Raw genomic sequence first — 22,726 nt, 5'->3', positions numbered from 1 at the left:
TAAACTGTCCAAGCATGCTAATAATTTACTATGTTTACAGCACTATGCTTCTAATAAACCAGTTACAAGATAATTCTGTAGGAGAACAAAGATATTTTCTCCCCAACCACAAAGCTGAAGTACAAAAGGCATCTAAAAAGACAAACTGAATAAACAAATCATATCAAGAAGTACCATTAAGAGACAATCAACCATTACTTCATCTTTTAAGTGTTTAACTTTGTGAATAGTGTTGGGCTCTAGAACATCAATATCAAATACAAAGATTTAAATTAGTTTCATTTGAATACAGATAGAGCAAATGAACAAGGTCAAGACCTATAGAAAATGTGGAGCGGATATATTGTGGCTTGACATTCATTTCTCAGGCCTTGCAGACAGTCAGAATATTAAGATTAAATAAATACTGAGTAACATCAAAAACAAAATATATATAGAAAGCCACATTTATAGGAAGCAGAGTTTAATGTTAAACCAAAGAAGCCACTTAACTGAAAATACAGGATTAAAATAAAGAATAAAAAACGTTAATAAATGGTCTTCTCAAAAAATTTTAACCCTTTATTTGTTTCATCTTGTGTAAGTGAAATGAATACCAACCTCTCTCTGGAGATGATCATATAAAGATGCCTTATAAAGGCAAGTTAAGTAGGCCTGCTGGAAATAGAGATTCTTGCCAACTTCTGAATGTTGGATGCAGGACTTTGAGAGAGCTACTGCTTCTTGGATACGTTCACAGGCAAGCAGGTATCGAACTCGAAACTCAAAGAAGTCTGAAATTTCTGAGCTTAAGTAATGATCCACTGCAAAAAAAAAAAAAAAAAAAAAAAAAGTGCGAAAAAATGCTTATCTTACATATTTAACAAGAATGACCAAATAAGTAACATTTCTACCTTTTGTGGAAATGTGTATTCTATGGCAAACTGTTACCTACAATAAATTGTTAAAACAGAAACAAATATACAAAGACTAGCCATGTGCGCCCAACTACGTTGCACGTGTTAAAGTTGTCTGTGAAGGGCTCCCTGTTTAAACGTGGCTGCCAGTCGTGAACTGGGCCCTTCGTCGCACAGCATTATGATTTATTATAAGGGAAACAAAATTACAAAACAAAACCCTTGGACATTGATTCGATAGGAACGGTCTACTCGGAATCACTGTCCGAATAGTAATTATGTGGTGGTGGAGGAGCATTTCTGCTTCTCTCCGTTCACAGTCAGTCTCGTTTTCAGGACGCTGTCGTTTCCTCTCACAATCTCTTCTCAACCTTTCTCCAATCTCGCAGGTTGCTTTGTGGCAATCCAAAGAGTAAGGAAGAACCAATGCTTCTTTCTTGAACTCTAAACGCCGACTGATGGAAAATCACAGAAGTGTGTCCGACTTATATACTCTGAGTGCCAACTCCAAGAAGTGGGTGAACATTCGATTTGGACGAAGTGCTGCCAACGACGGTCAATAGAAACACAAAAAAACCACAATCTCGACAACGAAGCAGGTGTCGACGCCAGATCTAAACACAAAGCACGGTGTCGACGCCAGATCTAAACACAAAGAGTGGTATCGACAGTGTTTGTAAACAAAAGTAACAACCAAGGTGTTGTGTATTCAGCAGTACAAACAGCACGTAGTCTTCTTTAGTTCAATCCTCTTTAATCACCACACTCCAACCTCATCCAACGATCCTCCCCCTCACTTCCTCTCCTCCTCCATCACTACTGCCCTCTACTGAACACAGCAGGAACACCACACAAGGCAGTGAATTCACAGACAAACAAAGATCAAGATCCAAATGAAGATTATATATAAAGATATTAAAAATAAAACAGATAGGACTGCTACCATTACTTGAACAGAGAAAATAAAACCATCACTGTACAAGCTGTGTTTTAGTTATTAAGAATGCCTGTGTTTGTAGCAATATTTTACTTCCACACAAATGAAAAATGCAAAGAATAAACCAAATAAGCAAGGCATTTCTAACCATACCTGTATAACCACTCTGCTCCACAGATGATATTGTCCAAAAGCATCATTGCCTTTTTCCTCTCAAGTCAACAGAACACATTTTACTGCTGCTTCCCTACACTCACAATGAGCCCCCACCATTGCTCAGTTTGCCTAATCAATAAAACAGTGCTATCTGAGTAACATTCATAAAGACATCCTCAATTTTGAAGGTAATGTTTATGGAGGTTACCAAAAGAATAAGGTCATATTAAAGACACTGAGATTCAGCTAGACAAATTTATTTACTAAGAGCCAGCATATCAAAAAATTTCAGCTTTATTAACACTAGAATTACCAGAGTCTACGAAAAAACTCGTAGATCCGGCCCACCTTAAAACCGTTCTCACCTCTCCGCCAGCGTCATTTGTCTTCTAAACGTGCTGATTAAGACGAGCAGCAAGCAGCCGGCTATTCTATCCCCCACCGTCGCAGAACGTTCGCATAAAGTTTTCCCAGCTCATGCCTTGTTTGATTATCTGGGAGTGACTGAACTGCTGGAGTTTTAGAGTGGAAATAATAGATCGCTATTTGGAACACACACATTTCATGTGTGTTCCGTTTCTACAGTAATCTGTGTAAACACATTTTTAAAACAGAAACGTTTTTCATATTTTAGTAGTAAACGACAAAATGTAGGCATAAACTACATAATGTATTAAGCCATAAGTCCAAAGATCAAGTAAACACTTTCACAAATGGTTCAAGGAAAAGACAACAGCTTCAGTGGCATAGCGGTAAGATTTGCTGACTTGTAATCAAGAGTTCCCGATTCGATCCCCATTCACTCCTATATTTGCCGTTTTCAGTAGTGAGCTGCTCTTTGTTAATATTATACAGTACACACATACATTTAGTTTGCGTCTGTAACACAAGGTGTGCATTTATAGGACTTGTAAGAGTTAACTTTTTTTTTTTTTTTTTTAACTTTTATTCTCTCTAAATCATGATCACGATACATACCCCACCACCCAGGGATCTGACGCTGTTATTTTTCATTTGAAACGGAATAACTGGAGATGTGAGTGATGTTTTGAGACAATGGAACTGGACATTCTCTCACCTGGAGGGATTAAAGCTGACACACAAACGCTGTGTGTATCTCACCGTCACTTGATTTCTTTTTTTTATTCAGTTTTATTGAGTGTTCCTGCTCATGCTGAATTAGTGTGCACCTTATGGTGTATGTATAAAAAAAAAAACACAGGCGTAGATATATATGATATTTGGAATTATTTGTTTTAGGATTTGTATAGTACATTTCGGAAAACTTTGTGGCACGGATGCAACATTATTCATATTATTCATATTCATTCGCATAACATCTTGCGGTTTGTAATCAGTGACTACGTGTTTTTTCCCCCCGATCTTGCCAGTCCCCACATGTTGCTGTATGCTGTTTCTTTTGCACTCCAGGACATGCAGAGGATAGAATAGTACAGAGCAGTAACTTCAGCGCTATATGCAATCATCAGATTCAAATGTTAACTGTTCACACACACGCAAGGTTCGTCTCCTACATTTACAACGTGTGTACCTGTTACAATGTACACGCTTCTCTCTATGCTGTAGTTTCTATTACACACCTGAAAGAAAGAGACAATATATGTGAAAACATCATTGCACTAATGCAATATTATTTGAAAACGAACAGCGTCAGATCAGGTGTGGATTTATACTGGCGCTATTACTGAAAGAAATAAAAGATCAACATGTTCGCTGATCCTGCAGCACTGAATGTGATTCTAAGTAACAGCGCAAGTACAGACGCAAACCAAGTGTGATCAAGAGTCCCCGGTTCGATCCCCGCTCACTCCTATACTTGCCATTTTCAGTTGTAAGCTTCTCTTTTTGTTATTATACAGTACACACATGCACTTGGTTTGCATCTATACTTGCACTGTTACTAAGAGTCAGATCTTTTGGGATGTTAAGAGCGCGTGAGCTTACTCAGTGCAGCAGGATCAACGCACATGTTGATCTTTTTTTTCTTTCAGTACATGTGCCTTCCCTGTTTGTTTATATATCTAGTGACTTTTCTGTCTGTCTCTACTACACAGTGCTCTGTCTGTCTATGTTATGGATTTTAAAAATAACAGTTATAAGGACACTTGTTCATGTTAATTGCAGTCTCAATTGTTAAAAAATACTTTAAAAGGAGCATCCCACATGAAGATATAACGATCTCATTAACTGAGTGCATACCAATTTATAAATTTTATGTCCGTTTGAGGTTAAAAAGAAAAAAAAAAGAAAAAAAAAACACTTTCTCAACGGGGAATCGAACTCGGGTCTGTGAGGGACAGTAAGCCTGCTGTGCTCTGAGACAGCAAATGTTACCGCTACATGGCGGAAGCTGTTGTACCGTTCTTGAACCTTTTGTGAAAGTGTTTATTTGATGTCTGGACTTCAAGCTTCACACATTCTATTGTTTATGCCTACATTTTCTGTTTTAACAATGTGTTTACACAGATTACTGTAGAAACGGAACACACATGAAATGCATGTGTTCCAAATAACGATCTATTATTTCCACTCTAAAACTCCACTTCACCCCCAGATAATCAATCAAGGCATGAGCTGGGAGATGCTTGTGCACGTTCTAAGTCGGTGGGGGGATGGAATAGCCGGCTGCTTGCTGCTCGTCTTAATCAGCACATTTAGAGGACAAAGGACACTGGCGGAGAGGTGTGAATGGTTTTAAGGTGGGCCAGATCTACAAGTTTTTTCGTAGACTCTGGTAATTTTAGTGTTAAGAGTCATCAGTAAATAAAGGACATGGTGGTGGGCATCAAGGAATTCCTATCTGGCTGCATACCCTTCACCATTGCCATATTAAGAAGAACTATAATTGTTGAACCTTTTCCATACTTAATGATTTCTATCAAATGGCCATCGATCAACCGCCATTTACAGCGTGCAATCTGAGAAGGCACTTAAAGATGACAGCATTCAAATAAAGAATGAACTAGGAAAATTGTTACATTTTGTTTTTACAAAGTGAGTTTTAAGCAAAAACAAACCCTAGCCAGGACACCAGAACTAGCAATGAATCAATCAAAGAAACCTAGAGAAATTATCTGTACTTGGCAAAGGAAGCATACTGGACAAAATACAGTATATACAGACTGTACACTATGGTTGTCAATACCTTTTAATGGCCTATGATTATTCTTTAGTATTACTTTCTGGGAATCATAAACAACTAAATTTATTGAAAATCCGTATACACTGTACCATACCTGATTCCTTAGGTTCAGAATCTTCTCTCAAGATTGCCTGAAGTACTGGGTTTTCCCATGGGCCTCCTTCTTCAATTACCTGTTTCACCAGCCTCAAATAAACATTTTTGTATCTTGATAAAAAAGCGAGGCATTCCTAAAAAAGGAATTAGAAAATATTCAATAAAAATATAAATGAATGTACAGACAGAAACATCTTTATACCATTTCCCTTTGCCTATTATTTTTTCTATGAATTTTCTGCTATCATCACTTTGGACAATGATCAATAATGAAAATTAGCCAAGTTTAGTCCTATTTCTCACAAAGCACTGGTTAAATGTAACCCTACCAATCAATCATTTTAGCTACATTTACATGAATTGTGAAAGCACCTACTGCATGGGTTATGTCTGTCTGCATAAAGAAGCCCAAATCCTAGTGGACCGATTTCTTTGAAATTTGGTACATTTAATCTTTAAGGAAATGGATTGAAAATTTAATTTCTGTTGTGATTCTGAACACATTTACATTTTTAAAAGCTCCTATTTAAAAAGCATTGGACAATTTTGAAAATTGTTCATTGCGCTGGTTAATTTAGTCTTAAAATTAACGCTGCAAAGAAGTTTTTATGCACTCAGTAGCTGATCCTGATGGCAAAACAAGTCCTCTGTACAAGTTATTAAAATAGGCTGTAGAGGGCATGCAGCTAAGAATTCACCCTGGCATCAGTGGAACACATAGGCAGATTTTAATACTGATTTGTAACTCTACTTCAGCTACTTCCATCAAAAACTACACATTTTAAAGGTAAGAAATGCAATAAGCAATAGAATCCTAGCAAACAAAAACTGTTACATCGATTGAGCAAGGTTTACTTCACTAGTGTCTGGTGTATATGAAAGTGGTTTCATAAACCACAAAAAATTCTTAGGCTAGTTTTTTAACCTCAAGACACTGCATTAGTAATAGCATTGTATAACATGTATTTAATGTACTTTAACTAATACATGCAATTATTTTCTCTTGTCACTGTTATTTTGAACATGATTCATTGGTACAAAAATACTTTAGAAACAAAAATGGAATATCTCTATCTTTGACTAAGTAAATAAAGAATAATACACCTAATCAGGCCTAGTTCTACACATAAAAAAAATTTTATTTGCTTATACCACATGCATAAAAGAACATGCCCATTATATTCAATGCCTCCATCTCTCTATCATTTTCTGCTATTCAAGCCTATTTGCATCCTTTTTCTTTCTCTCAGCCTATATATGTAGTTATCTCTTGGCAATTGATGGGAGTTGTTGGAAGAGACCATAAGTTGTGAGCAAATGTTCTTATTTTATGTGTTGTTTTATTGTGACTTCCTTATTTAAATCTAATTGAGCATACCATCCATATGCTGAAGAGAAAATTTAAAGGGACAAGCCCATGAAACAAGCAGAAGCTGAAGATGCTCTGCCAAGTCTGATGCAGCCATCACCAGAGAACTTATTCAGCACCCGGTGATGTTTAAAAATTGCAGCCTTCAAGAAGTCATGGCATGCAAGGGATATGTAACAAAGTACTAAATATGACTGTTTTATTATCCCTACGCTATGTCCCAAACATTACGATGCCCTGAAATAAATGGACCACGAAGAAAAGATGTTACCATTGCCACACGCAGTGACCAACATATGGGCAAATACCCTTTAATTACAGTCTACAATGTGAACTTTAATAATGTCTGAATTGTTTGATTTTGAATTTTAAACTATGGTGCTCAGGGGTAAATCGAGGAAAAATGTGTCTTTGTCCCAAACATTGTGGAGGGCACTGTATATTGAAAAATATAGGTTTATAGGTCCATATATTTCCAACACTTAATAATAAAAAAAAAACTCTTGGCTAAAACAAGTGAAAAGCTTCACGAGAAGTTACCAAGGAAAATAATGGGTCTAAAATGACTGGGCAGTAATTGCAATGTTCTACATTTGACTCCATAAGACGTTTTTAGTTAAAAAAAAAAAAAAAAAAAAGAAAGAAAAGTTTGTTCAAAAAAAGATCAATTGTCAAGATAAAAATATATAGTCATTAGTAATATGCAGGAACCAGGAGAGATAGATTGTAATTAAAAAAAAACAAAAAAAAAAAAAACATTTACTTCCAGTTAAAATATAAATAGTTCTATAATGTCACAAATATGTTGTTTAAACAATATTCTTTTAAAAAAACGTATTATTCAGTACAGTTCCCAATCAATAAATTGATAAATAAAATAAAAGTTATTCTAACTAGTCAAACTAGTTATTCTACCTGAAATGATTCAAGAATATCCTTCAAAGGATCCTCGATGAACTCATCCTTTCCAAAGAAAAGTAGAAGTTCAAAAAAACTCCTGTAGAAAAATATCAGAAATTTATGTTATAACCTTGAAGATGGAAAACGAATGGTAAACAACTTCAGAAGATGCATGAAAGCACACAGCAAAAAAATAACCATTCTATTACAACATATACTAGTCTTTCAAAATGTTTTAAAGTATATGATAAAGGAAAAAGGGAAAAAAGATTATGGTACATAAACTTTAATAATATTATAGAAAAAATTATGAAAAAACAATTATGGTACATATACACTTTTACATTAGCAGATGAATGTTAACAGAGCACAATGAAGACAAGAGTAGAGAGGGCATAAAATCTATTGGCAACTCTGAAGTAAAAAAAACAGCCTTTATTTCAAAAGCTATACCAGGTAAAGATTTCTTAGAATCTTCAAATTTTTCACAATACCCTTAAATCACTTTATGAAAAGTATCTGCTACCAAGTATCTGAAGCATAATTCTCTCACTGTAACTCATTTCCCAACTATGTTCCCAGCTTTTCCTATAACCAAACAAATACAACAGAAAGCAAAGCATTTAAAATTGCTTATTAGGGGCTCGACAGTATTTATAAAGAATGTGTACAGTAACTGCATTACAATCTTGACAGTAAAGCACAAGCTCTACGTAATGCATATTGAGAGAGATTGCAGAACTGGCAGACACCCACAAAGCTATTAACTGTAAGTCACTCTATTCAACTAGAGAATTTTCTTAAATAAGACAAACCCTACAGTGCAGTAGTTAGTCATACTTAGTTACAAGTTCAGTTTACATGGCTTTCATTTACAGTTTAGTCACCATCAACAAATTCAGGACCCACTCGATGGTTTGGTATTGATTCTGTACAGGTTTTCACAAAGATAGCTTTAGATTAAATTTCTCTAGCTAGTTGAACAATTCATTAACAACAACCTGTGGCAGATAGTGGATGTTTGTAAGAAGTTTATCTAACTTCATTTTCTCACTAAGCTGCATCACTGACTTAACACACTTGAGCTTAAAGCTTGAATGACATGGACTATGCTTCGGGGCATAAAAATTGCTCCGAAATTTTGCAACAAAAAATAGATTTTTTGAGGCCAAAAAAAAAAAAAATACAAGAAATGCATGGAAAGCAGTTTAAAAATGGTAGGATGAACAAGGGAGATATTGTATGCAATTCAGTCTCCCCAACCCCCCCCCCCAGCAAAAATGTCAATCAAACCTTGAAATTTGTGAGATTTCACAATAAGGGATTGCATAAAAATCTATATTAGAGCATGCTCTTCCCTATGAATCAGTGAAAGGTCCAAATTCCATTCACTTAAAAGAAAGTTATCGCTATCCAAACTTTCACTTCTCATTTTTTCTCCACTGCACATAGTCGAGAAGTCTGCAAACATACAAGGTTATGAACGCAAAAGTAAAAAAAAGAGATTACAAATTAAAATCGTGCAAATACTTGAAGATGCAAAAGTTAAATGCATGACTGTCGAGGACTGAATGTGTGTGTGCATATATATATTATATATATATATATATATATATATATATATAAAATCCCTATGTGCGTCCAGGTGTCCATGTGTGGGTGTCTTCTGATGAAGTGCGCATGCGCGGGGCATGGTGTGATGTGCGATATTACTGTCAGAGAAAGTTAGAGGCGTTTTACGGAAATACAAACCAGTGTTACTGCGAGAGGAAATTAAAGGTACACAATAGAGTGACGCATATTACAGCCACATACAACCCAGTATTACTGTCAGAGGAGATTAAAGGCATATTACCGACGTGCACGCCTGTATTACCACCAGAGAAAATTAAAGGTATATTACGGACGTACAAGCCAGCAGACGTACAAGACAGTATCCTTCAATAAGGGCGCGCACAAAAAGGCGAGCCTCAAAAGGGCGACCTCAATTGGGCGCAGCGAATAAAGGCGCGCGTAAATAAAGATCTGCACCTTTGTTGCTGTTCACATATTCCAGAGCCATTTGAACTAAATTATCTACGAATGCCTTTATTCGCCGAGCTCTATTGAGGTCGCCCTTTTGAAGCTCGCCTTTTTGTGAGCGCCCTTATTGAATAGAGCCGTACAAGACAGTATTACTGTCACAGAAAATTAAAGACACACAATACACGGCGGCAGCCCCCGAAGAACGGTCAGCTCAGCAAGTAAACATCAACAAAAGAAAGGCTGAAAGACAAAGAAAAATACGACCAACAAAAAGAAAGAGTCCCTTGCCATTTAATATAGACTGTTCCTACTAATGTTTATGCACTACTGTTCTAGCGCCCGTTATTGTAATGGGCTAAATGACTAGTGTATATATATATATATATATATATATACATATATATATATATATATATAAAAATTATATATTTATATATATATATATATATATATACACACACACACATATTGTAATGGACAGCTGGGTCCCATGCCCGGCAGGGACGCCCCTGCTGCATCTGTTCCGGGGGAGCAGCCATGGACAGTTCAATACCTCCCCCGGGACGCTTGGTGGCAGCCTCCCTGGCAGACAATGATTCCCCAACCTAGCGCATGGCTCCATGGGAGAGGGAGTCCTCCACAATCTGGTTGGGGGCTCGGATGGCTGCTAGGGGGAGCTGCATGGAGTCTGCAGCCCGGCTGGTCAAATCTTCAGCCCCAGCTTCCGGTTGGGTTATAAAAAGGGCCAGTCACCACCACTCAGAGAGCGAGAGTTGGGAGGAAAGAGACGAAGCTTGAGGAGGAGTGGTGGTAAAAGGGAGAAACTGTTGGTATTGTGTGGTGTGGAAAAGAGTGCTTTTGGGACTGTGTATTGCCTGTGGGTCACGGGTGAAGAGAAAAAGAAAAGTCGTTGTGCTTTATACGTGCCTCTGTGTCCTTCTGTGCCAGGTTGGGCGGCTATATAGCGCCTTTTCTACTATATATATATATATATATATATATATATATATATATATATACACACACACATACACACACACACATACATACACACACACACAGTGGAACCTCGGTTCACGAATGTCTCGGTACACGTACAACTCGGTTTACGACCAAAAAGTTCGCCAAACTTTTGCCTCGGCTCACGACCACACACTCGGTATACGAACAAGCCAGGTTCCCTTTCGGTTTGTACATGTTCAGTCTCTCCCTGTGCATTTCCTGTGCAGCGAGCAAGAGAGAGAGCGCGACACACACACACACACACACACAGGCAGCGTGAGAGACAGAGGCACACACACAGGCAGCGGGAGACAGAGAGAGCCGCACGCACACACACAGGGGCACACACACAAGCGCTCTAGAGAGACACACACACAGGCGCTCCAGGCTCGCAAAAGAGAGACGCACACACGCACACACATACAGGTGCGGGAGAGGCGCGCGCACACACACAGGAGCGCACTAGAGAGACACACACACAGGCGCTCCAGGCTCACAAAAGAGACGCACGCACACACACACAGGCGTAAGAGAGAGAGAGAGGGACGCATAAGGTAGAGAAGGCTTGATTTTGTTTTCAGTTCTATTTACAGTGATCGGTTCGTAGCCTGCATTGTTGCAATGTTACATTTCTTGGTGGTTTATTAAATTACGGATTTTTCAAATGTTCATTTTTTTTCCCCTGTGCTTAAAACTCATTAAAAAAAGTGTTTTTAGCGAGCGGTTCCTAGCACTATAGCATAAATTATTGCTGTGTTAGTTTTCTCTGTTGTTATTCAATGTTTTTACATTTAGTTTACCATTACGCTGTGCATTCTATGGTATAATTAACTATATTTGTGCTTAAAAACTAAAATATATATATATATATATATATATATATATATACACACACACACACATACAGTTTGTACGGTCTGGAACGGATTAATTGTATTTACATACAATCCTATGGGAGAAATTGCTTCGGTTCACAACCAAAGTTTTGGAGCGAATTATGGTCGTGAACCGAGGTTCCACTGTATGTTATATATATATATATATATATATATATATATATATATATATATATATATATATATATATATATATATATATATATATATATATATATATATATATATACACATACACACACACACAAACACATACATACATACACACACACACACACACAAGGGGGCTCCATCCCCTGCTCACTTTGCTCGCCAACCCTGTCTTTGGTTAATCCATCCATCCATCATCCAACCTGCTATATTCTAACTACAGGGTCACTGGGATCTACTGGAGCCAATCCCAGCCAACACAGGGCACAAGGCAGGAAACAAACCCTGGGCACTAGCCAATCGCAGGGCTCGCACACACACCAACCACACATTACGGACAATTTAGAATCGTCAATCCACCCAACCGGCATATTTTTGGACTGTGGGAAGAAGCACCCGGAGGAAGCCACGCAGACATGGGGAGAACATGCACATTTCAGGCAAGGAGGACCAGGGAAGCGAACCCAGGTCTCCTAACTGCGAGGCAGCAGCGCTACCCACTGCACCACTGTACCACTGTTTGGTTAATCGGATATACAATTTTAAAAGCTTTTTTTTCTTTGGAATTGTTTCAATAGTTGCACTTTTCACTTTAAAGGTTTATTAAAAACAATATGTGGAATTACCTTTTCTTCAAGATCGCATTGAATTTTGAATCCGTTTTTGGAAATACATTGCGACAACGCAACGTCCCGTGAGTGAATATTGTTTCTGTTTCTCTAATAAATAATCCAACGTTTTCTAATGGTTGTCCCTTTGATTTGTTAATTGTCGTAGCAAAAGCTATTCTCACGGTAAACTGTAAACATTTTAATACGAATGGCATATCACGATCTCCTTTGGTGTCTAATGTTATTCGCAGAATATATACATCACCTTACTTGTCGCCTGTTAAAATTTGCATCGCTTCTCTGTCATCATAAATATACACCTGACCGAATTGTGTATTCTTTAAAATTAAACTTGTTGTTGCTTTAACTGTTGTGGGACAACCTTGCACTAATGAGATCTTTACTATCTTATTTTTTTTTTGATACTGTAGCGACTGACATAATAAAATGTCACAAAAGTTTTACTTGAACAATCGCTGACTTCGTAACCCCAAACACAACTGTCTAGCACCCTCTCCGACCCCTCCTCCCCCGGGTCTCGCCTCCCCCTTACCGCATCAATCAGTACCCCACTATCAGTCTTCCGTGCTGTACTCCGCCCCCCCCTCAATCGGACCTATCAGTCATTTAAAACAAAAAAGGCTTCAACCTGCTGGCGAGCTGCCTGTTCTGCTTGTCTAAGGTCGTTGATTTAAGAGCCGGGAGCACATTGTGCGTGTCTGCCAAAAGCAATCCAACAACTGCTTAGTTAAAGGTCTGTGGACTTGTTTTAAATCAGGGGTGGGCAAAGTCATTCCTGGAGGGCCGCAGTGGCTGCAGGTTTTTGTTCCAACCCAATTTCTTAAGAAGAAGCACTTATTGCTCTAGAAACATCTTCGTCTTCATTTTAGTTAACTCCCTCATTAAGATTTTGAACCCTTATTGCTTATTTAAGTCTTAAACAGCTACATTCTCGGTTTTTAATTGCTCCTTATTAGCAATAAGATGCAAATGACAGAAGAAACCAGCAGTTAACCATTTTGCTTGTTACCCTTAACACCTGTGTGTATTTATCGTGCACTATTTGGCTTAATTAAATACTTGGAAGGAAAGAGAAGAGAAAAAAGTGAAGGATTGAGAATTACCCATCCATTTTACACTTCAAAGTATTTGGATGATATCCTTAGAATAGAAAAAAAATCTAGAAAATGAGAATAACTTGACATAGCAGAGTTAAAGCACTAACAAGCCATGAAATGTAATTATGGGCAAGGATTGTTTTCTAATTAAGCAACTGGGTTGGAACAAAAACCCGCGGCCACTGCGGCCCTCCAGGAATGACTTTGCCCACCCGTGTTTTAAATGATGGCTCACTGACTTATCTCGCGTGACGTTGTAAAAACAATAATTGGCCTTTACTTCCGGCCGGGGCGTGGTTAAATCTCTTTCTTGCAGGACATATAACGCTGCTCCCGTTTATGAAGTTCTTATCTTTTAATTCTGAGCCCTATTGGACGTGCTTTGTTTTCAATTCCACTTGTTCTGGGCCGATTATCACTTTCCTTATTTTCTAAATTTGCACCTAGATTATTGTTTTTCTTTTTAGCATTTTTTTCTCTCCACTGCATTTGGGTCTCTTTTCTCCGCGCTTTTCTTTTGTCTTCGTTTAGTCGTCGACGTTTCATTTCTACCCTATTCATTTCATTTCTACCGTATTGACCTTATACACTTTATATGCACTGAGAGCCATGGAGCTGTGTGTGCTGCATGACTGCCTTTACACTACTGTAAAGTCTTATCTTGTAAGTAGGGCGTGTCTTGCACAGTGGCAAGTGTCTTTGGTTTTGCGGGTCTTTAAAAATGTCTTCCGAGAGGATCACGTATCGTAGCTTTACATTTGCTTTCCATTCCAGGATTTTCTTTTATATATATATATATATATATATATATATATATATACATACATACACATACACACATATACAGTGTATATATTATATATAGTGTATATCCTCTTTAATAAAACCCGTGTGCGTGTCTGTGTCTTCTGGTGAAGTGCGCATGCGCGGGGCACAGTGCGATGCTTAAAGCAGATGCTTCAAAAGCCGCCTGACGCATCACACAAGACTGAGGGCGGGACCTATAAAATATCGCTCGGCAGATCCAATCGGATTTTGGTAAATGAGGTAAGATGTAAAACATAAGGCACGAAAAATACAATCGGGTACTGAGACACGGAGACCAGCTTCCCCAAAGAGGTGGGATTATTGTTTATTGTTGTGCAAGTGTTCACTCTGAGGATGTCAGATTTGCGATTAAGAAGCTTGGCCTGGTAAAGTGTCAGTCGTTGAAGGGGTTTTCCTAAATATACAAATTTTCATGGTATTACAATAGGATGACTTTTAAAAGTAGATTTATTTTCGCGCACATAAAACCCATTGCTGGGGAGACACCACACATACAATAACCATCTGCACTCCAGCACAGATTAAAATACTTGCTAGGGAACTGCACAGTACTTGCTGGAGAGACGACACAGGCACGATTATCAGCTGCACGCCACACTTTATGCACTACAGTTCTAGCGCCTAATATTATATATACTAGGGGTCTTCACCCCCTGTTTGCTTCGCTCGCCAACCCCCATGTTTGGTTTTCTGGATACACACTTTTAAGATTTTTTTTTCTTTGAATTGTTGCTATTTCATTAGTTTCACTTTTATTTCAGGATTTCTGTAAAAACAATATTTGTAATCTTGCAAGTCCCAATATGCTGAATCTTTTTAATGAGGTCAGGACAGGTTTCTCGGTTTGGAATTTCAGCAGAGACAAAACGATCTACAGTGATCCCTCGCTATATCGCGCTTCGCCTTTCGCGGCTTCACTATCGCGGATTTTATATGTAAGCATATTTAAATATATATCACGGATTTTTTGCTGGTTCGCGGATTTCTGAGGACAATGGGTCTTTTAATTTCTGGTACATGCTTCCTCAGTTGGTTTGCCCAGTTGATTTCATACAAGGGACGCTATTGGCAGATGGCTGAGAAGCTACCCAACTTACTTTTCTCTTTCTCTTGCGCTTTCTCTGATCCTGACGTAGGGGGTGTGAGCAGGGGGGCTGTTCGCACACCTAGACGATACGGACTAAAAATGCTGAAAGATTATCTTCACGTTGCTACCTTCTGTGCAGCTGCTTAGTGAAGCGACATGTTGCACGGTGCTTCGCATACTTAAAAGCTCGAAGGGCACGTATTGATTTTTGCATGTTTGTTTTCCTCTGTCTCTCTATCTCTCTCTCCCTGCTCCTGACGGAGGGGGTGTGAGCTGCCGCCTACAACAGCTTTGTGCCGTGGTGCTTCGCACACTTAAAAGCTTAACAGCCCTATTGATTTGTTTGCTTTCTCTGTCTTTATGACAGTCTCTGCTCCTGACGCACACTCCTTTGAAGAGAAAGATATGTTTGCATTCTTTTAATTGTGAGATGGAACTGTCATCTCTGTCTTGTCATGGAGCACAGTTTAAACTTTTGAAAAAGAGACAAATGTTTGTTTGCAGTGTTTGAATAACGTTCCTGTCTCTCTACAACCTCCTGTGTTTCTGCGCAAATCTGTGACCCAAGCATGACAATATAAAAATATGGTTTCTACTTTGCGGATTTTCTTATTTCGCGGGTGGCTCTGGAACGCAACCCCCGCGATGGAGGAGGGATTACTGTATATCATCAGCAGTTAATAATTTTTTTTTTTTACAAAGTAAAAAATTAAGTAGACTTCTGCATTGGACTCCTGTCTGTAAAGTCGTGCTATTTTCCTCTCACAGTTCCAAAAATACATGGGGTTAACAAGGTGATACCCCAGCTTTTGTCTAGGTTTTTATACAAGGGCTAGACAGAACGTTTTTGACTGCTGGGGTAAATTTAGTTTTTTAAAAAACAGACAGATAAATATATATACACTAACAAAGTAACCAATAAATGCATGTGCGGTAAACTCCGTTTTTGAAATTCTCAAGATTCTTTGTCACATGCATAGTTATGCAGGACAACACGCAGTGAAATGCATCCTGATCCACTTATCAAAAACTGTGCAAAGTTAGAAGAATATCAGTTAGATTAACAAAAAGTCATAGATTGAAAGATAACAGTATAGTAGAACATAATAAGTAAAATTATGTGAATAAAGTAGAATTAAGTGTTAAGGTGCAACAGTTTAGTAATTATTGTGCAAAACCAAAGTTAGACTGGTGCATAGTTAAATGAGGCAGTTTGTTTGTTTGCGCTACTGCGATCTTTACTTACATTTTTTATATTTTCTAATTTTCCTACTTTCATATCCTTTAACTTTCTCCACATGTGTATAGTGCCGTTTTTTTTTTTTTTTTTTGAGCCTTTCTAATTTCACTGGTTTCATAGTCTCTAACCTGCTCTGCATGTGTTTAACGCCAACGTTCGTAAACGTCTTTAAGAAGTTCTACTTTGTCATTTTACTCATTGTCTTTTAATTCTGAGCCGTACAGTACAATACATAGAACAGAGTAAATCCTCAATACAGTAAAAAATAAAAATTCTAGAAGTACGGAGTAGAATTTCACATTAGATGATATCACATAATATGATTTGGATTTGTTTTAAGTGCTGGAGACCTCATTCATCAAGCTGCCTCCCCCATTTTGCCATTCCACATCTGAAATAGCGCTAATCAGATGAAAGGACCCCTCATTCCCACGTTCCCATTCATCGGGGATGACTTTACCTTAGGCAGGCAATCTACAATTTAAAGAGATTGTTATTTTCTTGTGAATTGTTACATATGTATTATTTTCACTTTTACTTTAAAAACTTTTGTAAAAACAATACTTGTCCTTTATTTTCGTCCACATGTGTGGTTACATCTCTTTCTTCCCAAACGTATAATACTGCTCGTGTTGTGAAGGGTGTCACAGCTGAACGTACGCTAAGGATATGCCTTTGGATCATTTGCTGTCTTTCTGCTGCTTGATAGCTGCCTCTTCTGCCTGTCGCATGTCATTGTTTTAAGAGCTGGGAACACATGATGCTTGCCTGCCAAAAGCAATCCAACAACTGCTAGCTTAGAGGTCTGTTGACTTGTTTTAAATGATGGCTGACTGTCTGGTCTCGCGTGACGTTCTAAAAGCAATACCTGTCTTTTATTACTGGCCACGGGCGTGGTTGAATTCTTTCTTGCAGGATGTATAACGCCACTCACGTTTGGTTGGGGTAGCTGCTGTCGCGCTGCCCTTCGATCTTTTTAAAGCCTGTACAGCAGCTGTCCTTTTTGCTACGGCCCTGGGACAATCTCTTGGCACCAAGTCTCATGTTTACGGTCCCCACGAGACGCACCGTGGCAAGTCTCCTTGGTCTCGCAGGTCTTTAAAATGTCTTTCGAGATTATCACGTATCGTAGACTTGCATTTGCTTTCCATTCCGGGATTTTCTTATTTATATATATATATATATATATATATATATATATATATATATTTATATATATATATGTATATATATATACTTCACTAAGTTTTAAAAAAATAAAAATATACTATTTCTATTTTTTTCTTCTAAGGATTCAAATTTGAAGGAAAGAAAAGCAGGTTCACTGTAGTTTTCAAGTTCACATTTTTAAACACCACCATTTTTAGTGCCCAACCCAACATACTTTCTGTAAATAGGTCACTCGCTAGTATTTGTTCTGTAGCAGGAAAAACAACACACTCAAAGCAGACACAGAAATCACAGAATTTGAGTGTTTGATTTTATTGAATTCAGCTGCAACATCTGCATCACCACAGTAGATTGTCTTCAGATGGTGCATGGCCACTAATGCAGCATCTCTTCAGTTGTAAACGAGTCTATAGAAACAATACATCAAAGTCCCCACCACCCACAGAAATGTGTTCTAAAAATGAAGAAAAAAAAAAAACGTAGTACTTACAATGCTAGGCTACTCAAGACATATTGTATTTGCTCACTTTCAGCTGGGAAGGAAGCAATGCCCCTGGTAAAGCAACACAGAGCAGTCCGCAGCACCTGGAGCTGGGGCAAAGGGACTTGCCACCTTCCTGCATATTCTTCAACAACCTGAAAAACAGAGAAGTAGGCAGCAGTGATTATAACATTTTTTACAATGACTATTTTAAAGTAGGGATGCTCTGATCGATCGGCCGATTTTCACGAAAAAGACTCCATCGATTATCAGCAAATTGGTCTATCAAAAAAGTCAATCTTTTCAGCCCCTGCTTTCCCAAGCTTTACGGTAATTTGGTTGCAGTGCTCCTTTATGCAAGGTATTATGGTAGTTGATCCAGTTTGTTTATTTTACTTTATTTTTGTAGCATACTTCCTGTAGTGTAAACAATCGGCAGTGGAGGATTTTTTAGCAGAGAGCTTAGCATTTATATTAAAGAAAGCGGAGGAATAAACAGAGAAGGGAACTGGAGAAGTCATCCTGTGCAATTTGACAAACAGCAAGAAAAGCTAATTGCATTCAAACCTTTTTATTTTGTTCTGTAATTAAAACGGATACCGTTTCAGTTTGGACAGCGACCTTGTTTTAAGTTGAGCAGCTTAAATTTTCAATTGGAAAAAGAAAATGTAAAAGCAAATTGGAAAATTGTCGCTTAGTAAAAATTAGGCTTGTTAGTTTAACAGCAAAATGTATCTTTTACTTACAAAACTAACATGCTTAAAATGTTTAGGTCTTGATAAACAACTTATGAACAATTGATACATTTGCAGCTTTTTTAGGATTTGTACTGGATTTAGTATTTGTCGCTGTGTGTCATACAGCAAGTTTTGGTAATAAACATGTATTACATAATTAAAATGGTAAGCGAAATTTATAATTAAGAATTCTGAATGTCTAGGTGGTACACTAAAAACACACCTTTATAAACACAGAAAATGTATGTTTTAATAGTACAATTAATGATTAAAACCTATAAACATAGGTATACTTACATTTAAGCAGTGTTTAATTGCCAATATCAATTAAATGAGATAGATACATAGATGAAAATATTCAATATGACAGCTTGTAACTATAAGCACTTTCATTTATGCCACATGCATTATTGATACATTTTTGTGTACATACAGTATTAGATAAAGTATAGTATGCATTTTAAGGAAATTTTAGTATTTTTGCAGTTAGTGAAGAATAGGCCAACAAAATTTCATTTTGTCAATAAACAGTTAACACCTGTGGTAAATAGTTTAATTATAAAAATACCAATGATAACACATTAATACAGAACAAAAAGTTTCTATGTGTCTGGTTAAGTAGAAGTTTAGGATAAAACGTTTTTTAAAGGGATAAAGAAAAAATCATTATCAGAATCAGTTGATCAAGTAACATGAGATCAGTGATCTGCATTGGTTCTTAAAAAATCCCCATTTTAAATTAAAGTGAGAAATAGCATTACTGGAAGTATTTAATGGTGGTACTGAAGTTTGTTTGTTTGTTTGTTTTTTTTAATCGCCGCAAAAATAACTAATAAACAAGTTTATTACTGAACTAATAAAAATATGAATATAAAGACATTTAATAAGATGAATGAACTTGCTTATTTAGACAAAAAATATTGGCTTAATTTTTATCTACACAAGTCTCATAGCAACTTTGACATTGTTAAGACAGAAGTGGTATTTCATTTTTATTAGAGACAATGCTGAAAATGCTGGTCCACATATAAAATGTGGTGGAAATTATAGAAGAGGTTTCATTGCCAAAGAAGAGTACTACGATTTCAGCATAAATTCCAAGCCAAACGCATTTAAGCATTTCTTTTAAAATTTAAGTATTACTGGAAAGCCCTGCAGATTATTCAGCAGCCAGCAATGAGAGATAGTCACCCTGCTCCATTTATACAACAAATGATTTCTGAACCCAATCAAAATGATAATTTTAAACATCTGGAATATTTACAAACATCCCAAATGATTAAATATAGTCTGTCTAATCAGATCATAATGGTAAATTATTTTATCTATGCATGAAACACTAAATGTGTCACTTTCCACTTTATTCCTCTAACAAAATAAAAAAACACACTTATTCTTCGGGCTGTATAATGGCAAACTTGAAACTTGAAGATGATTCTGGATTTATTTAAATATTTCATCATAGAATTCATTTTCAGCCATTCTTAAGAAAAACAAAATGAAAAACGTCCTCCATATTTTGCAATCTGAATATTACAACTGTACCTTTCCTAGAGATTATAAAACATTTATTGTTAACTAGCAAAATACCCGCGCTTCGCAGCGGAGAAGTAGTGTGTTAAAGAGGTTATGAAAAAGTAAAGGAAACATTTTAAAAATAACGTAACATGATTGTCAATGTAATTGTGTTGTCATTGTTATGAGTGTTGCTGTCATATATATATACATATACACACATATACAGATATATTATATATACATATACACATATATTTTTTATATATATATATATATATATATATATATATATATATATACACACATACATACATACATACATACATACATATACACACATAGATGCACTTACAATAACATAGAAATCAATATAAACAACATTAACATCATTATCATATGAGAATATGAAGTAATATATAAGAAGCACATTTCATATAAATATAAATAATTAAACAGTAAAATCTTCTTGTATAATTTGCTACTGTGGCTTTTCGTTGGTCTGTCCAGGATTTTAAATCACCTGTAGCTTGCAAACTGTTTCACCTATTGACTTGAAATCTGGTACACATATAATACGTCACGTCTGCTATCCGCTTTATGGGTGATGATTGTATTACTCTTTTTATGTTTATTTTATTTTAGAATCAACTCCTATCTGCGCACACCAGGGCGGCCGTGGGCAGATGCGTATGGTGTATTCACTCCATGTTATCGTGCATTGCGCTGTCACTGGTATTTTGATAAAAGAATTTGAACAATATATAAGAAGCGTATAAATTATTAAACAGTAAAACATTAACATTTAAGAAGTAAAGTTACATTGAGTACTACTGCAGTGCCTTCGGGTATACCTCATTTTTTCTTTGCCCATTACATGCTTAAATGTATACATTTTTTGGTGTACCTACCCGAGAACACGCGACATATAACCGACCGTGGGAGAAGCATGGATTTTAAAGAAGCGTTGAGTTCATCTGCTGGTCTCCCTCGTGGAATAACTGGTAATGTTTCACTAAAATCTACAGCGAGTAAAACGACATTACCTCCTTTTTTTTTTTGTACGATCTCTGAGATGTTGCTTTTCTCGGTTCAAGGCTTCATAAGCTCTTTTATGTTCCATGGTGTACTTAATAAGTACTAATTATCCCAAACCATCATCTTTGAATGTTGCAAGACTTTCGCCTTGTATGTAGATCGGGGTAATTACATTCATTGCATTCCTAGTCTGAATCACAATCTGATTGTATGGGTGGTTACCTGGCACTGTAGGGTTGCCACCCGTCCTTTAAAATATGGAATCGTGCCGCGTTTGACAATGAAATTGCGCGTCCCGTTTTGAATCAATACTGGACGGGATTTATCCCGTATTTTTTTAATCATTTTTTTTTAAAGCAGCGTCTCATGCAAATCATCCCACACGCATTTTATGAAGATGCCTCCTTTCCTACTTTTGATTGGGTAATACTTGATGTCATCGTTAGTTTGATTGGTGTTTTTAACTGTCCAGTGAGGAGGGCGTGTCTTTTAAGTACAGTCTGCAAAGTGTTGGCACTGAGATGTGGCGTCAGCGCCATACTTGAAGCCCCTAACGTTGCGGTCAGCAAGTTGGCTAACATCCGCCATGTGCCGTCTTTCAGTTGCGAGAAGCAGATCATAGAATGGTTGAAACTGTTGCCCCTAACGTTGCGCCACGGCGTGTGGTTCGTTTATACCTCGTGTCTTCTCATTAAACTTTTATCTCGCGAATATGTTATTGCAATCCGCAGCGGGAGCGTTTCTATAAACTTTATTTAAACTTACGTTTTACACCGTGGTTTGTTTCCCTTATGAACATGCTTGTATGCTTAACTCGCTCCGTTCTCAATTGTTTAATTAATTTTTTGCTCTTCGCTGTTTGCGGCTGTTCCTCCATTTCCCCCTACTTCGTTCTTTTATCTCGCGAATATGTTATTGCAATCCTTAACGGGAGCGTTTCAATAAACTGATTGAAAATAGTTTTGCATTTACCTTTTTAGTAAAAGGCGAGCTTTTAAGTCTGAGAAATCACCCCGTAAATGCACACGTTTAATTGGACATGTGTTAATATGTATGGTTACACAGTATTAAAAGACAGTGAACAACGTCAGTTACCTTTGTTCCCGCGTTTGATAAAAGGTGAGCTTTTAGGCCTGAGAAATCACCCCGTAAATGCACACGTTTAATTGCACATGTGTTAATATGTATGCTTACACAGTATTAAAAGACAGTCAAAAATTAACGTCATTTACCTTCGTTCCCGCGTGCGACTCGTGCTGTAAATCTCTTCCTTGTTTTTAGTTCACGTGATTACGTAGGAGGCGTGATGAC

At 37.2% G+C, this 22,726-nt stretch overlaps 1 protein-coding gene across 1 annotated transcript in view; it reads right to left on the bottom strand.

The window, feature by feature from the left end:
* znf654 (zinc finger protein 654) overlaps positions 1–22,726 on the bottom strand; it is a 77,982-nt gene that overhangs the window by 20,935 nt on the left and 34,321 nt on the right. Inside the window, exons 2-5 of the mRNA XM_051926985.1 lie at positions 18,135–18,280; positions 7,533–7,614; positions 5,247–5,382; positions 601–803 (exon numbers count right to left, since the gene is read on the bottom strand). Coding sequence (XP_051782945.1) covers positions 601–803; positions 5,247–5,382; positions 7,533–7,614; positions 18,135–18,280 — 567 coding nt within the window. The remainder of the gene's footprint in view (positions 1–600; positions 804–5,246; positions 5,383–7,532; positions 7,615–18,134; positions 18,281–22,726) is intronic.

This window comes from Erpetoichthys calabaricus, chromosome 4 (assembly GCF_900747795.2).
Source record: "Erpetoichthys calabaricus chromosome 4, fErpCal1.3, whole genome shotgun sequence".
Lineage (NCBI taxonomy): Eukaryota > Metazoa > Chordata > Cladistia > Polypteriformes > Polypteridae > Erpetoichthys > Erpetoichthys calabaricus.
This window is presented reverse-complemented; position numbering and strand designations above follow the sequence as displayed.